This window comes from Ammospiza caudacuta, chromosome 2 (genome assembly GCF_027887145.1).
Source record: "Ammospiza caudacuta isolate bAmmCau1 chromosome 2, bAmmCau1.pri, whole genome shotgun sequence".
Classification (NCBI taxonomy): domain Eukaryota; kingdom Metazoa; phylum Chordata; class Aves; order Passeriformes; family Passerellidae; genus Ammospiza; species Ammospiza caudacuta.
Window position 1 is genome coordinate 59313188 of NC_080594.1, and position 17565 is coordinate 59330752.

The window sequence follows — 17565 nt, forward strand, 5'->3', positions numbered from 1 at the left end:
AGTCTGGCCTGGCAGCCAGCCCTGCCTGGTGGGTGAGGTGTCACTCTGTTCCATGCCTCAAGTGTAGCCACCCTTACCAGTGAAGAGAGGAAGCGTTTTGAGCGTGCCTGTATTCCATGAACAAGAGCGGTACTAAGAGGAAACTCACGGAGCAGTGGCCCTATTGGAGGAGAGCTGAGGTGAAGAGGTAGAGACCAGAGCATGCTTCGATTCCCTTATAAAGACAAAAATCTATTGCACTATGAGGTTTTGTCACCACTCACTTCCCTCTCTGGGCTCAGTTGTGGGCTTGCACTCTTGGGCTTGCCTAGCTGTGCTGCAGAAAAGGAAGAGTTTCCTTGTCTGCAGTGACAGCTGCTTTGCAGTCCCTCCACCCTACAAGACGTTTGGTTTCTTTCAGAAGTTCTGCCCTTTCCGTTGGATTTGCAACTGCTGAGCTCTTCGTTGCTCTGACCCACTGCTTGAGCCCAGGAGGTAAGATCACAGCATCTGGTGTTTTTTTGGTAGGCTGCTCTCACTGAGAGCCCCAGCAGTTTAACTGCACAGGAAATTGTGGCTGCCATGAAAAAACAGCAGGTTCTGTATTAGCATGACGCATTTTCCAGTAGTCTTGTGCACAGCATTTCTACTGACCTTCAGGAAAGTGTTTGATAGATTTAATTTGGCAGAGTGGCTTTTGGCTGAGTAGAATGGTAGTCTTGGAGTTGGTATTGGCTTAGAAGGGCATGATAAAGTAAGAAGCCATTATTTTGATTGAAGACTGGATCCATGTAAGAAGGTAATTTTAATTTCAGTGATGAGAAACTCTGATTCATAAGTATAATGAATTTGGCTTGTAGTGCTTACAATGTAATCTGCTGGCTGTTAAGACATTTATATCAGGTTTTTAGAAATGTAATTTTACTTTCCAGTGGATAAATAAAACTGATTCATATTAGAGCCGGATTGCAGTAGGAACTTCTGCTTTTAAAATAGTGACATGGTGGGGGGTCCTAATGTAATAGTTGCCTTTTAGGATCTTGACTGGTGAACCTGGTCAGGCCGGTCCCTTGCCTTCTTTGGGGTTTCAGCTCAGACTCTGGATGAATTGAGAGTTGTGAATGTCTACAGATATTTTAGGTGGTACTATTGTGAACAGGAGCCTCCAGGTTTAACTATCTTCTTTGTAAGAGCAGTAGTCTTGCTGGTTTTGTCATATAGCGATTCTCTCAGCACATGGATTTGGTTTGAACACTGCAACTTTAGGTCTTTCTTATCGCAACCAACGTCTCAGACCAGGCTGGCTGACTGATCTCATACTGCTCCAGGTGTCAGGTGAAGATTATCTCTAGCAAATGCAGCTGGCTGCTCAGCAGATGGGGTTTGACCACCTTGCTAAAAGCAGATCACACCCTGGCACCCCTCCCACAGAGGAACTCCAGCATGTTTCACCTTCCTCCCCTCTTGCCCACCCATAGGAGCAGTCTGGCCTCCTGAGCTGGGGAAGATCTCATGAGTAGACAGGAGATGTGGAAACCGTGGGAAACTCCACTGAGAAGCAATGCCAGAGCCAGGAGGGGCTGGGAAGTACCTGCCTGCTTGCTGGTAACATGAGCGGGAATTTCTGCTTCCATCCTGACCATAAGGTCCAGATTTACTTAGCTTAGAAGCTGAAGGTCAAAAAAGGGATGTGTTATCTTACTGGGTTTGAATTTGCTTCCTCAGCTTGACTAGAGTGTCTCCTTGGACTGAGTATTATTATGGTCATAAGATGTTTGTACTTAAACAAATCTAGTGGTGTTGCTCTTCTTCTCTTACTCACAGAACCTACCACACGCTACATTGTCTTGGATTTTGCTCTCAATTTTTTGACCCCATTTCTTTCTGATTTCAGTCATGAGCAGTTTAAAACAGCTGTATAGCTTGAAGTAGAGTTATCTTGATAGAGAACGTACTGTAAAAGTCATTACCATATGTTTTTTATAAAGCATGAAAGAACTAGGAAGAGATTGAGTAAAGGGGAAGGAAGGAGACAGGGAAGATCAGGGGAGTAAAGTGCATTCAGAAATGAAGCTCATTTTCATACCCAGCTCCTTCATGCAAAACAGCAGACTCCAGTGAAATGCTGATGCAAAATGTACAATATATATCAAAATGAAAACTATTTAGGAAAAAATCTGAAACAGTGTTTAGGTGCTGCAGGACAGAGTACAGGAGAGTCTGTTGGATGCTCTGTGCATTTCCACAGTTATCCGAGGGGAAAGTTGTAGGATGGAAAATAAATTCCTGCCCCTTGATGAAACAAGTAGGGTGTCCTGGACATGGAGGCTGTGCCAACAAGCAGGAGGGTGGCATGTGAGAGGCATGAGAGGGACATCCAGTGACCAGGCTTGGGGACCATGCCATAAAGCCAAATCATTCTTCAGAGGAAAGGGGAGCAGGAGGGCTGTGCCTTCTGCTGCTCTAGTTGCTGCTTGAGTTCCCCACTGCACACTGCAGCTCCCAGCACAGCACCATCACAGGATAGGGTCCAAGCAACAGCACAGCTGTAAAGGAGGGCTGTGTTCAGATGTGCTTTTCTTTTCCTGGTCTGATTTTGTGGGTGGAAGGGCCTGGTCACTGCTGGAATCACTGAGGTGTCCTGCAAAACTGAGGACAGAATTCAACTCCTGGCATGGGAGAGACAGCAGCAGATTTATAAATCCTTGTGGAACCAGGCAAATGCAAATGTGTGTTTCTATCTAAAAACCTCTTTTTTACAGCTGGAACATGTTTTTAATATTTTCCGTGCACAGAGGAACTGTTTTCCTGCAAATGAGCAGGAACCAGAGGCTGTCTCCTCTCTTTCTTGCATCAGTTACCAGGCTGCCTCAGCACATTTGGGTCAGTACTTCACGACCTGACCCCTCACCCTCAGGCTGAAGCACACAGGAATAGGAAGAGAAGATTCTATCTGTCCCTTCAAGGTTTTATGCCCGACTGCCAGCCCATCTGTACTGTGATAGATTCTCATACCTATATCCAAAGCAGACCCTGCAGATGCTCTCCTCTTCTCCCACCTTTGTTAGTGAAGATGGAACTGGGTGGGACAGGGGTTTCCATGCCAAATGGGACACCTGTTGAATGACTGAAACTGTTTGTCAGTTTGATAATCAAAATGTTCCTTTATCTATGGAAAGATGTTCTCACTTTAAAGCCAGCTAGCCTGTGTTGATAAAGAGATGAGAAAGGTAAGTGACTCAACAAGAAATATAGGGTACTGGATCAATTTTTTTTTAAAGAAAAATTGTACAGACTCTGATTGAAAACTAATATACACCTAAATGCTATCTCCCTAGTAGGGTGTATCTGATAGATACATGACACATAAGGAGAGTATTTATAGGTTCAGAACTCTGCTTTTTCAATGTCTTAATTTTCTGGAAGGATTATCCCTCCCTGCCACTGAGTGGTATATTGGAAAGAGATCTCCATCTCTTTCCAGACCCTGTGGATTTTCTCTTCCCTTCCCTACTGTTGACCAGTATTTGATTTAGGACTGAGGCATCACACTGACAAATAAGGTCCTTTATGAAATGGAACATTAACAAATAACTCGTGGGCATTGCTGTGTTCCTTCTGAACAGTGATAAATGTATTTTCTCAGTATTTTTTTTTCAAATTGTATAAGAAAAAAAAACCAGATAAAGTGCAACATCTTAATAATCCCAGTGCCTACATACATGGCAAGATTTGCTGTTGCAGACACCAGTCTTTTAAAAAACCTTTGAGGTGAAGATTGTCATTTATTGTGGGCTAACTCATGAATCTTTGTAATGTACTAGGGAGGAAGTATTTGCCATATCTGCACAAAGACTCCTCTTGGTGTCTTGAATGCTGATTTAAACAGCAAGATGCCACCCAAACTGAAGGTACTGGGATCCAAGTTACCCATTGTTAACAGAGGATGTTTTTGTCTACTTTAGGATTCAAAATTTAGCTCAGCATCTCTGAGGAAATTTTTAAAAAGACTTCTATTTATCTGTAGTTATTTCAGTAGGGAAAGTGTCAGAGCCCAACATGCATAACATGAAAAACTTACTTTTTTTCATGTTATGCATGAAAAAGTCATCTCATGTGTTTGAAATATTGCAGTTCATGCTTCTTAAATGATTTTCAAAGTCCTTGTGTAAGACATGTGTCTAATTGGCATGAGGTTCCAAATGTGTTTGTGTTTGCTGATATTGTCAGCCATAGTGAGCAGCTGTCTGAGTAACCTCACCAGCATGGAAGAGAGATATGAACTCTGGTTTTCATCTTGCATCATGAGCAGAAAAAAAGCTGTCACAAAAAACCAATCCACTCTGTGTGCCTGGAAGCTGTGACACCAAACAAGGATAAAGGACATCGATGGGATTGTTTGTTTGTCTAAGGAGGTTGGGTACCCCTGAGCTATCACTGCAAATGATCACTGGCAGCTCACTTCAATTCAGCATTAAAGCTGCTATCCTATTTTGCTGTGGGTGCAGTGTAGATCACCCTGCTGGTGATCTAAGTACATTATTTTGATCAGAACTGTAAGAGAAATAACAGCTAATAATACAAATGTAGGAGAAAAGCATGATAGTAGCAAATATGCTGAGACTGAAGTTTAATTGAGAGATGAGCTATTCTGGATTATGCTAAAGAACATGTTTGGCTGATTGCCAACAAGATGGCTTTGCCTGCTGCGTTTTAGTCAAAGATTTTTGCTGATGAGCACAAGATGAAACTTTCAAATTGAGGAACTTCTAGGCCACACTGCTGTAGTTTTGTAGCCTTGATTCTTCTTTCAACATGAGATCTACTGTATTGTTTATCTTTTTCTCACCCTTTAGTAACAATTAAAATGGCAGAAACTTGTCTTCAGAAGGAAAGAATCAGAATCTAGCTCAATCTCCTCTTGTCTCCTCCTCAGCCTTCCACACTGTAAGAATCAGCTGAGACAAATAATTTGAACAAAAATGCATATGGATATATGGACATATGTGTGATATCTTCTGGGAGAAAGGTAGAGGGAAATATTTCTGGGGAGGAATATCCTATCAGGGGTATTCTGAAGAGTGACCAGGAATAGGCAGGTATGCAAAGGTGCAATAAATGTGGGACAAATATTGAATATGTCCGAGATAACTCGTGTTTTCCCGTGTACTTTTCTGGCCTTCAAGATGCTTCAGATCTGTCACAAGAGTTTCTGCACAATTCTAAGGACTCTTCTCTGAATCCTCCCTGCTGGTGGCATGATCCAGGGCAGGCTGTGCCTTGGGGGAGGATTGCTGGGGCTGCCTCTTTTATGTCAGCTGGGAGGGAAAGTCTATTGCAGAAGAGAGCTGGGGAAGTATTCCCCATCCCTACAGAAAGCTGGATGTTGGAAATTGAACTTGTGAGATAAGAAAGAGAAAAGGAGCTAGAGCTATGAGCTCTGGTAAAGTGAAAGGCAGTTTTGTGTGTGCAGGGGGACAGTCTCACATTGCCCCATGAAACAGCTGACAGCTGTTTTGCAACAGCCAATGCCTCTTATTTCATCATATTTCAGAAAAAAATAAGCAAGTTTGAAGAAATGATAGCAGGAAATTTATATATGCCAGGGAACATGTGTCATGCCCCTCTCCAACAGCCAGACAAATTATCATATAATTAGCAAAGTACCAGTGCCTTAACAAAGCAAAGCCCTGATGGTAGAAAGTGAGTAAATTTTAATAATGTCTTTGACTTTCTTGAAACAAAATTGACAGTTAAGTTGTTCCTAACTAAATATGTTTGTGAAAGGCAATGTTGTTCCATGAAATGTACTTTTTTGCTTTGGGGAAAGGTACAACTTTATGTCTATCTATGAAGTGCCATTTCATGTCTTCAAGGTTTTCATTGCCTTGCTTGCAACAAAGCTTAAACACCAGAGCAGTGGAGAAAAGTATCAAACAAGGTAACCATTTAATACAAGTCTTGGAAACCTTGAGGTTTTAATGGCTTTGCCATTTATTATTTATAGTGCATGGTGGGTGTACACTTTGCCAAGCAATGCACAACCAGGCAGCTCCTCTGAGTAGGGCTTCAAAATTGAAAAGAAAATGGAAGAACATCAATATCCCTGTGTTTCAATTTAGCAATTATGTTCAGGTTTAAGATTATTTTAGTTCTTCCTTTATATTCCAGTCCAAAAATAGTTTGTTATTGGAGCTCTTAAAACATCAGTGTGGTCATGGGTTCTTCTGAGGATAAGGTCAAATACAAGGAAGCTTTAGGGCATGGCTGTGACATATTGGAAATGATGGCAGGGAAGGGAATGCTTTGTTAGTGGCTCTTTTGGTACCAGTTTGCTTGTATTCTCAGCAGCTTAGGTGAGAACGTCTTCCCTTTTTTACACCAACTGGTAGCTCAGCAGTCTTCTGGGGAGGAAAGAGTGTATTTACACAACTTTGTTTTGCTTTTGCAATAGTGGGTTTATGCTGCTTGCCAAACTAGAAAGAAGTATTGCTTCCAGGCAGTGTTGTAATCCGGACGTCCTGAAGCCATCTGAATCTCAGACTATCTCAGGGAGTTTTCTATTTTCCTTCTGAATGTTTATGACCTTCCATTTATTTCTTGTTGGCAGTTCCACTGCCTTTCTTGCACTGACCCAGGGAGGTGTCTTCCCCTCCTCAGCATCTAAGCACGTGCTCACTTTCACCTCATTCTCCCTGAGACACTTCATCTCTTTCACTGATCTTCCATCACATCAAGTTCAAGATCTTTCCTCCCAGCTGCTCCTGATCTTCAATATCTCATCTGTGCTGACAGCTAAGCTGTTTGTCTTCAGTCTATACTAAACTCCCTTCTGTCTTGCCAAACCTCTCCCCTGCCCAGCTTTTCTCTTTGCTTCTGGCCATACATTACTTTGCTCAAAGCCATTGTCTGGTTCTCACCAGCTGTTTTTCCCTTTGCTCCTTCCTCAGGTGGCTCCTCAACAAATGTTCCCTCCAAAGGAGCTCTTTCAACTTGTTCACATGGCTCATCATCATTGCTCATCTGCATATTCTCCTTTGCTCTTATATCACCCTCTGCATTTTCTCTCTGCATCTGCCTGGTCATACTGATTTTGCAAACAGTTTGGAATGGAGCAGTGCATTGTGTGCTTAGAATGCCTTGTGAGTTATCAGTGATTGGACTATTCACCCAGGATTGTTGGATGCCCAAAGTATTTTCAGTTTGCATGGGGGATGGTGAAGTGCTGAAAGAGGTTGAACTCTAGAAGCATGTGGCTCTGCTCTTGGCTGGTTAAATCAGTAAAAAATATTGGGCCTGACCTCTCCTACTATTATCCAGAAGCATTTTACATCTCTCTGTGCCTCAATATTACCATTTAATGATTTAAGCAAAATAAGCATTTTAAATACTGAAAGGTGACTTTTTGAAAGAGGATTTTCTCCTTTTTTTGCTGTGTGTTGCTAAAGCTTTGGACTTTCACTCACTTGATTTCCTTATGTTTTGTTTTTCCTACTTGAACAATTTAAAAAGTGACAGTGATTTTTTTGTTGGGAATAACTCTGAAGCCTTTAAATCTAAAAATTCTGGTGCCTTTCTGAATCTCAGTGTTGTGAAACCACATTGGGGTATTAATCAGCAAACCCAGTGGATTTATATACTGGAACTGACAGGCTGAAGTCAAGAGGTGCTGTGAGGGTGAAACTGTAGGAGAATCTCAGTTGTGTGTTGGAGCAGGCAGTGACCATCCTTCTGTCACCTGAGGAGAACCACCCCTCAGGTGATGGAGAACCAATTCTCGTTCTTGGTGTGCACCTGTGATGAATCTGATTGCTCACCTAAGTGTGGTTACCTTCACAACCTTAGTTACCTTGATTTCTTTATGTCAGTAGATAATACTGACATAAAGAAATCAAAAGAGGCCATTACAGCAAAGCCCTTCATCCTATTATTATTAGTATAAATGTCCACATATGTAAACATATGTACTTCTAATAGGATTCTCTGTGCTTAACAGATTACTTAATTACATATCAGAGGTCACAACTTCTTATGTAAGCTGGAAGATGCCATTTTATGTTGGTGATACTTTTTTCTTGAGGTTACTTTGCAAAAGTAATGTTATAGGCAAAAGCCTGTAATGTTTCCTACCTCTTAAGCCTAGAACAGTCTTCGTGCTATTAAAAGTTGTGTTACAAATTATATTACTTGATCAAGTGACTGGACTAGAAAGAATGACCTTGCAGTGGAATATGGGCTTTCTGGCTGATAGTGTAAGATTTTCACGTGTCCAGCTGCCTTTTAGTTAACTCACAGTTTGTAAAAACACAGAGCAGACAACAGAAAAAGATTGGCAGTGAGAAATCAGAGGCAGGAAAGATACCAGGACAGACTGGGGGAAGACTATGGATGTAACTTTACCCTAACATACATAGCTCACATTGCCAGTGGGTCATAGGGGTTTTTGAAGGCAATCCTTGAAAGTAGGGTGGTTAGAACCAACTGCAAGAGCAATGGCATCATGGATTCTGCTGCACTTCTCTAGTTATCAAGGTCAGAGTGAATGGACAGATTTTTTTATTGCTGTCCTCATCCTAAAACTACAGTGATTAGACAGGAAAAGGGTGCATGATACTACTGGGAGGCAGCAGACAAGGAATTAACCTCATGAGTTGCTTTTGGTTTATTTCAAAGCCGTGTCCATAGTGGTTTTCACAGACACAAGGAATCGATGCATGAGTTCTGCAAAGCATTGACTCTGAAGCCCAAACAGGCTGTACATAACTCTGTGTTTTTACACAAATTGCAAACCTAGGGGTTTTTTTAAATTATGCAGTGTGAATTTTAGTTTGGGAATGGCACATTTCTGATTTTTTTCCCCTCATTTGATTACTGTATCTACTGCAACTACTTCCTAGGATCAGCTCAGGTTTCCATTCTATTCTATTTAAATAGTTGTTTGGTTAATTAATACTTAAAGAGACATAGGACACTATAGTCATTCTCACAAATATAGAATAATAGATAGTCTGTCTCCTGAACAGCTTCCTCATGAATATATGCAAGGGACAGTAGGTGCATGAAAAGGCAGATGGGGATAATGTGCATCTTCTGGCAGTGTATTTAGTGATGCCATAAAAGAAAGTGAACTTTCCCTTCCTGGTTATTAAGGAAAGTGCCTGTAAAGTGAAAGTCTAATCCTTGCTCCTGTTTTATATCTTTGATGAGAGGAAAGACAGGAAAACTCCTTTTGGCCACACATTCCTAAAGCCACACAGCCTCAGGCACTAACTTAGGCACCTTGGGAGGAAAATCCTTAAACTCCCACATATCCAGGGAGAGAAGTAGCTGACTTTTGGGAAGCCAGACCTGGTGCTCTGAGCACCTTGTGAAGGAGCTTCTCTCAATCCCTCCACCTTGTCAGGGTGAGCAGCCTCCTCATTAGGTACCCAAAGGCAAGTGGTGCAAATGTCCCCTGAGGTTCTGGCTCCTCCCAGAGCCCTGGGAAGCACCCAGGGCTGCTTCTCTGCCAGCACTGCTGAAGAAATGACTGGATAATTGAGTTTCCAAGGGGGAATAACAAGAACCAGCACCATTTAGTCAATTTTCTCCATGAGAAATGAAAGTCAGCCGAGGTAGGATTTAATTCCAGTTAAATTAGTATAAATAAAACTCTTGTAATTTTGAGCAGGGCCTGGCAAAACAACAGGAGGGACATGGAATTGTGTCTCATCTACACAGGATTTTATCCCTTCGCTTGATTTCAGGATACAGAGAGGAGCTGGGTTAGCAGCTATGGCGAGCAGCTCCAAAGCTTTGAAAACCCAAGTGAAAACCTCTCTCTGTTTCATCACAGCTGCAAACTCATAAAGCACCAAATGAAACAAGTGTCTTCTCCTTGCAGACCTGCCCCTCACAGAAGTCAGGATGGCATCGGCAGCACACTTCTCCGAGGAGGAGATGGCAGAGCTCCGGGAGGCCTTCAGCAAAGTTGGTGAGTGCAGCCAGCAGCAGAGGCACTGCTGAGGTGTGAACCTGTGGCCAGCTCTTTTCTCATGGTCTGACTGGCCAGCTGTGAGGAAATGGAGTTTGTTCCAGCACTGATCACACATCAGCCACAGAAAGCCCTTTTCCTGCCACTGCAGGCCTCCCAGATGAAACCACATCAGCTCACTGCAGAGCACTGGCCTCTTGCACAGGGGGTTTTGGGGCTCCAGCAGGATTTACAAAAAAAAAAAACCCTCAAAAGCTGTACAGCAAACCATGTTGGAAATATTCTCAAGCATTTTCCCAAGAATATTGTTTATTCACAACAAATTATTTGGAAGGCAAAAAATGTTTTATTTTAATGTAAATTGAATATTCCCTGTGGGAAAGAAGAATGTGGAGAGGACAAATGTGCAAATGGATTAAAAACTTGTAATCCCTTCACAATGACCTTTCAGGCCCCATATTTCTACTGTGTGTTTTCTTTCCAAACCTTTAGACAGCTCATTTGATCTGTCTCCTTTAAAGTCACACAGACCCATCACTGTCTACCCAAATTCTAAGAAAATGACTGTGCTTCTCACAGCTCACTTAACTCCTATCAGCCTCACTGGATTATGCACTCATCAGCTGTCCTTGCTGATTCAGGTTGATTTCTGAGCACACAATAGTCTAGTCTGGCAATCTTAAAAATCTGGTCCCTCTGAGTGTCCCGTACACCCAATGCCCTGAGAAGGCAAATCACAGAATCCTGGCATGGTTTGGCTTGGAAGGGACCTTAAAGATTACCTAGTTCCTACCCCATAGCCATGGCTGGGACACCTTCCACTACATCTGGTTGCTCCCCCAAAGGCTGGAAGGAAGCTCTCATTCCTCTCCCAGACATTTCCCTCTCCAAGTCCAGATCCTTTTGTTGAATGCCATGGTGAGATGGATGGGATGTTCTTTGCAATCCCTGTTAATCCTGCTACTGATGCTGAGACCTGAGTGTCTTTTTGTAGCATGTGACTCAAATTGCAACTTCCTATGCAGGAAGTCAGCTCACACTGCTCTGAAATCACCTCAGCCTCCAGGATGGGGCGAAGAAGCCTGCAGAAAAAGAAGGACACAGATACTTAAAAGCCAAATATAAATAACCATATATATATATACATGTATATATACACATATATATACACCATATAACTATATATATATTTATCTGTGTCATAACCACAGTGTTTGAACAGAAACTCTCCATGTGATAAACTAAAGTTTACTTTTTATCTGTGGAGTTTTTCACTAAGTGGAGGATAAAGGATTATGAACCTGTATTGTTTATCTTCTCATCGAATACTACCCTGTATTGGTGATCTTCTCTACCAAATACTTGCAGGGAGCTCAGCAGGAGTATTCATGTTAGCACCATCCCAGAGAAACACAGAAGTTTTAATTTTGAGGATGAATGCAGTTGCATATGCAGTTCCAGCCTATTTCTGATGTAATTAGATCCAGAAAACAGGCTAAAATCACAAATTATATCTATGGATAAGTGCATATGTGTATTGTGTCAACTTTATTTTCTTTAGCTGTTCTGTGGACAGGATGCTTCCTCTATAGATCACATTTGTCAGTGTGTAAACTTTGGAATGGAAATTATATCCATTTAAACCTAGCTTTAAGATATTTATATGCCTAAACATATCAATTCATCACTGTGAGGTTTTGTTTATTAAAAAGGGATTGTAATTCTTTCTGGAGTGTGAATAACACCAAAGCAATTGAAAACACCAGATTTCAAGACAACAAATCTTTGTATAAAATGTACCTTTCCTTGGATCAAAATCAGCCTTTATGTGCAGAAAATGTCATTGGGCTGATGTGGAATGTAAAAGTTTGCTTTAATCTTTGCAGATATCAGCGGGAATGGCTTCATCGATACCAATGATTTAACAGAGGTGCTGAAGGCTGCCAATCTCCCTCTCCCAGGATACAAAGCCAGAGAGCTCATTCAGAGTCTGACAACCACGGGGAATGGCAGGATCAGTTTTGATGAATTTATTTCAGTAAGTAATTTATTTCAGTCACTCAGAGTGATCCCCAGGGCACAGCAGAGGCACAAGCACAGAGTCTCATGGGCACCTCATTAATCCAATGAGTCTCCTCTCCGGAAAAGTTGAAATCAGAAAATAACCAAACGAAAAATTCTGCAATTTACTGGACAATTTATGTGAATACAGCTGCTCATTGCATAAATGTCATATCTTTTAGTTTGAACTGCAGCAAGATACAGTTTTTCAGTTATACACTGCAAAAAGATGATGTTCTGGCTAGATGATTACAGAAAATGTAAGCAGATTGAAACTGAAATCTTCAGGGGGCACTTTTTAATCAAAGAACTTATTTTTCTGGTCTGAACTGGGTCAAAAGCAAATTCTAAAAAAGTGGAATTTCCCTTGGGATGGAGAAATAGATTTTTCCTTGCTCTTTCTTCACACCCAAACTGCTGTGCTCCAAAGTAACATTTTTATTACCTAACTGATCTTTGTTCCCTGATTTGAAAGCATAAAAGCTGAGTTGAATCCTTTTGTACCCTAGCAGATGATACACAGATTATACCCAGAAACCCACTGAAAATACTCAAGCTGCCCTTCCCTATTCATGAAGCAGAGAGAATGTGTCTCCTGGCCCAAGAGATCACTCTTTTAGCTTGGTTTAATTCTCCAAAATTCTAAAATCCTCTCTCACGCTTGAAAGATTTTCCGAGACCTGAAGAGTGATGATGTTGCCAAGTCATTCCGGAAGCAGATCAACAAGAAGGAGGGGATCTGTGCCATTGGTGGCACGTCGGAGCAGTCCAGTGCTGGCACCCAGCACTCCTACTCAGGTGGGTGCAGCTGGCCCTCCCTGACAGCAGCAGCACAAACACCTGCCCACTGCCGCCCCTGCTCACCAGGGAGGCTCCCCACTGCTGATAACCCATTTCACTGCGCATTTTAGCAGGCACTCATTCTGTAAACTCTCCTTGCAACCTGATAGTTCCTGACTTTTTCCCATGGAGGGTACAACTCCATCAGGGCTTTTCTCCTAGCCTGTTTCTCCAAGCTGAAAGTTGGTTGCTGTTACCTCCTGGGCACAGCCCACTCTGAAGCAGTTCCATGGGGAGGAGGTTCTACCCTTGGCAATCTTCTGCAGGGACAGCAGTTGGGGACTCTGTTCTCCCTTCTCTCTGGGGAAGGGAGAACAGAGGATGCTTCCAAGGGCTCCATCCATCCTCATCCCGGAGGGCACCTCCTCTGGGAGCTACTGGAGCCATGTGAGCTGCTGGTACAGGATAGCTGTGCTTCAGCCCTGCTGAGCTACAGGCACATCTGCCCATTACCCTCTGAGTGCTCTTTGTCAGAGCCCAGTCCTGGCCAGGCTTTTCTAGATATTCCACATGAAGAGGTTGTAATCTGCAATATAGAATTGTTTGAAGTTATGTGGTGTTTCTGTTTAGCAGAGTGGTACACTGCATTCAAATGACAGTGAAAGCACAAATTACCACTTGCAGAGCTTAACATCTGCACCACACATTAGAAGCATATGGACTTCATTACCAGTCTCTGTAATATGCCTGGTCTCATGACCCAGGCAACCCCCAGTGAGTGAGAAGGGGTATTGAGGGAGTATTAACCAGCTCAAGCCCTTTGCTGTCCTCAGCTCCTTTGCTGGTCTCCTGAGAGCCTCTTCCATGCAGGGTTTTGTTGATCAGTCACACTGGTGGGAAAGGCTCCCCCAGGAGTTCTCCCTGTGTCAGTAAAATGATGGTAGAGGCACTGCACAGCAAACTGATGGATTTGACGTTGTGTCCACAGAGGAAGAAAAATATGCCTTTGTCAACTGGATTAACAAAGCCCTTGAGAAGGACCCTGACTGCAAGCACGTGGTGCCAATGAATCCAGAGACAGATGACCTCTTCCAGGCAGTCGGTGATGGCATAGTGCTTTGGTAAATGATACCTTTCCTTCTCACAAATGGGAGCCATGAGTCTGCAAAAACTCACATTTCTGTTCAAAGTGAACCTGCTGAATTTACATTAAGCTCAGGAGTGTTTGCAGACTCAGGGCATTGATAATACTAGGGTTTTGTGCTTCTTTTATCTTCAGAAATATAAAGCATATTTCATGCTTAATGAGAATTTTTTCTTGCCTCTAGACACTTACAATTAGATGAAGTAAGTGAAATTTGAGGAGCTGCTTGGTTTTATTTTTGCCCAAGGACTTTTGGTGTTTCACACAAAACAGCACAAAATAGTGAGTGCTTCCACAGACATTTTCTGCACAATAAACTTCTCATACAACTTCACCTTGTGGCATTCTTGGTCTCATTGTACCTATAGTACAATCTGGGTGTAGCTCAAAATAATTGCTTAAGTATTGAGTGTGTGCCTCTATGTATATATGTAGAAGCAGAGGGTGATAATCTGTTTTTGTCAAGTAACTCTCTAGCTCTTTGACTTGTCCTGCAATGTAGAGAACTTGTATTTTGTGCACATATAGCTTAATGTATTTCTTGTTATTTTTTTTCTTTTATTTCCAGTAAGATGATCAACTTTTCAGTGCCAGATACCATTGATGAGAGAACAATCAACAAAAAGAAACTCACACCCTTCACAATACAGGTACTTAAACACAGCAAAATCCTTTGCTTTTCCCCTTAGGATGCTTTTGTGTAATCACTTAGAGGAAAGGCTGGTTCTGCCCGACACAGTCAGGCAAAGTTGTTTGTGGCACAGTGAGATGCTCAGGTCCATGTCATAAAAACACAAAGACTTATATTCACATTTCTTTCCACACACATGAGCAACCTGACTAACCAAACACAATGAATAATGTTCACCAGATCAGAGCTTTAGATGCTTTGTGGTAGATGCTCTATGAATGCAAGAGCACAGAGATAATACAGTGACCAATTGCCATTGGAGTATCTCTCAGAAGGCTGAATCCCTCTTTTAAGGCACAGCAATGGACCTGAACTCACAACTGTTCTTGTTGCAGTCTGATGTCCTCACCAAAATACTAACTGTGACCCTGGAAGTGCCAGTGCAACATGCCTGGAATTGGACCATTGCTGTTGCATGCCTTTTACAAGCCAGTGTTTCACCTTGAATACTGAATCCCTCCTTTATTTCTATCACATGCACATATCTATGATTTTTTAAATGGACAAAAAGGGTGTTAATTTTCACTACTTAAAGTTTATTGTGCTTCTCACACAGCAGTATGTAAAGAGATATTTTTATATGAACAACATCTATTACCTGGTACAGAGTATAAATAGATATATGGAATAGATATGAACCTAACCCAGTTTAGCCCTCAGCTACTCTGATTTGATGGAACATTAGCCAGACTCAAGTAAGCTCAGAAGCCATTAAATTGGATTTTTATGCTGTATACCTCATTTTTCAGTTCTAATCATTTTGGTCAGCAGCATAACTTAATGATGCAGCTCAGATCAATCCCTGTCACATGTAGACATGATTTGATCAATATAGCTTCCACTTTAACTTAACCCTTTTACAGCTATCTGCTGGAGAAAAGGCAATTAATTTGAAATGGTTCAATTTTTCTAGCTTATGAGAATTTACACTATGTCTCTCTCTGCATTTTGTATCTAATCAGATCTCCCTGTCATGACAGCAGTGCTGAAATTCATGCGAAAAACTGCAAAGCTGTGTGATAAATTATATTTTCCTGGCCTCTTTGCCTGCCTTGCTTGCCCTCTGTTTACAAAGCCACCTTTTTGTATAGTGGTAGACCTGAGGATCAGATTTTCTTATTCCCTTTATTTTAAATGGACAGGAAATGGCAAAGGAACATAATGTTCCTGAAATATCACTTTTATTTCTGCCTGTCACTGTGAATCACTGAATCCCTCAGCTTCCTCTGCATGCTCCCAAACCAGGAGTCCATGCTCCAAAGTTCAAAAAGAAAATGTCCAGATATTACCAGTTCTGACCTTGTCTGAACTGTAAGGCTAAAAACTCATCAGGTTTGTTCACACTGATTCCTGGGACAGCGTGTTCTTTGCAAACACTGCCAGCCAACAGCTTACTTGTGTCTTAGGTATCAGGGCTTTTGCAGTGCTCAGGGAGAGGAGAGCCTGGAATATCTGCCAGTTGATGGGGCTGTAGCTCCTTTCCTCCTCCCCGTGTGCAGCACTGAGTAGAGGAGAGTTTGCCCCATGCTAAAGCTACATCTGTATTTGAGCATGAGCTCGAGCAGTAGACCTGGGGAGAGCCTGGCCTGGGTAACCAGCATTGAGCCATGACATCACTGTGAATGTAGCTGTATGCCCTGAGCTCCAGTGCCTTGTGACCTGACATTGGCCACTTCTGCCAAAATGAGGTCCTTTCTGTCTTTGTGTTGAGACCCAGAATCTGTCTGTAAATCCCTAGGGGAGTCTGCATTCCCCTGCTTGCTGTGGCCAGACATGTATTCTGGGCTGAATCAAAAGAACTGTGGCCAGCAGGTCATGGGAAATGGTTCTGTCCTTGTATTCCCCTCTGGTGAGCACTCAGAGCACCCACCTGGAGCACTGCCTCCGGAAAGACATGGTTCTGTGTGCTTAAATTGCATTAAATGCAATGAAGTTGCCTGCAGATTTCATTCATTTTGGCTGTGCTCCCTTCCTGTAGCCTCAGCTCTCAAGTTCTGCATCATTCAAAAGTCCTCATCTTTTCCTAGGAAAATCTGAACCTAGCCCTGAACTCTGCTTCAGCCATTGGGTGCCATGTTGTTAACATTGGAGCTGAAGACTTAAAAGAAGGGAAACCTTACCTGGTTCTGGGTCTTTTGTGGCAAGTCATCAAAATTGGACTCTTTGCTGACATAGAGATCAGCAGGAATGAAGGTATGTATGGCTCTTCCTTTCAGTGCCCCACTGTCATCACTGCAGAGTCTTTAGGATAAAGCTATTAAAAAAAACCAACTGGATTTTAATTTTTTTCTTCAAGTATTTGTTGTCTGTTTTCTTGACTGGTCTAATTTTCCTTGCTTTTCACAAGCTTCAGCACTCAGAAGTCCAAGGCTTTCTGCAGAGTTGTGTGTTCAGAGCCCAATGCTCATTGGGTCAGGAATGGTGGTCTGCATCCAAGTATATTGGTGTATTGATGCTAAATCTGGGATAAGCAAATCTGCATTCAGGAAGCTTGACTCCTTCTTGCTCTTGATTGCCAAACATCTTTATTTGTGAAATCATAATTATAGAATCATAGAATAATTTAGGCTGGAAGTAACCTGTGGAGGTGCACCTTGGAGATCTGACTCACCCATCCAGCCACCTGCTTTCACCCATACAACATCTTAAGTACAACATCTTAATGTCAGATGAGGTAGCTCAGGGCCTTTTCCTGTGTTTTCTGGGCAGCCTGTTCCAGAGCCCAACCACTCTCGCTCTGATTTTTTTTTTTCCTAGTTAGAATCTAGTTGGAATTTCCCTTCTGGCACCTTGTGTCCACAGCTCCTCATCCTTTTCCTGTGCATACTGGAAAAGTGCAGATCTGGCCTCTCTATAATAGTTGAAGACAATACTTGCTCCCCTCTCAAACCTTTCTCCAGGCTAAATAGTCCCAGTTTTCTCATCCTCTTCAATTAT

General features: G+C 42.3%; 1 protein-coding gene across 2 annotated transcripts in view; it reads left to right on the top strand.

Moving 5' to 3' along the window:
• The first annotated feature begins 287 nt into the window (after positions 1-287).
• Positions 288-17565, top strand: part of LCP1 (lymphocyte cytosolic protein 1) — a 30510-nt gene continuing 13232 nt past the window's right edge. Inside the window, exons 1-7 of one of the 2 annotated variants that reach the window (XM_058823734.1) lie at positions 288-474; positions 9863-9952; positions 11839-11990; positions 12682-12811; positions 13782-13914; positions 14506-14587; positions 16656-16821. In XM_058823734.1, the coding sequence (XP_058679717.1) occupies positions 9886-9952; positions 11839-11990; positions 12682-12811; positions 13782-13914; positions 14506-14587; positions 16656-16821 (730 nt within the window). In that variant the 5' untranslated portion in view covers positions 288-474; positions 9863-9885. Of the gene's footprint in view, positions 475-678; positions 779-9862; positions 9953-11838; positions 11991-12681; positions 12812-13781; positions 13915-14505; positions 14588-16655; positions 16822-17565 lie in introns of those variants that run through there. The other variant, XM_058823742.1, reaches the window with a different exon arrangement.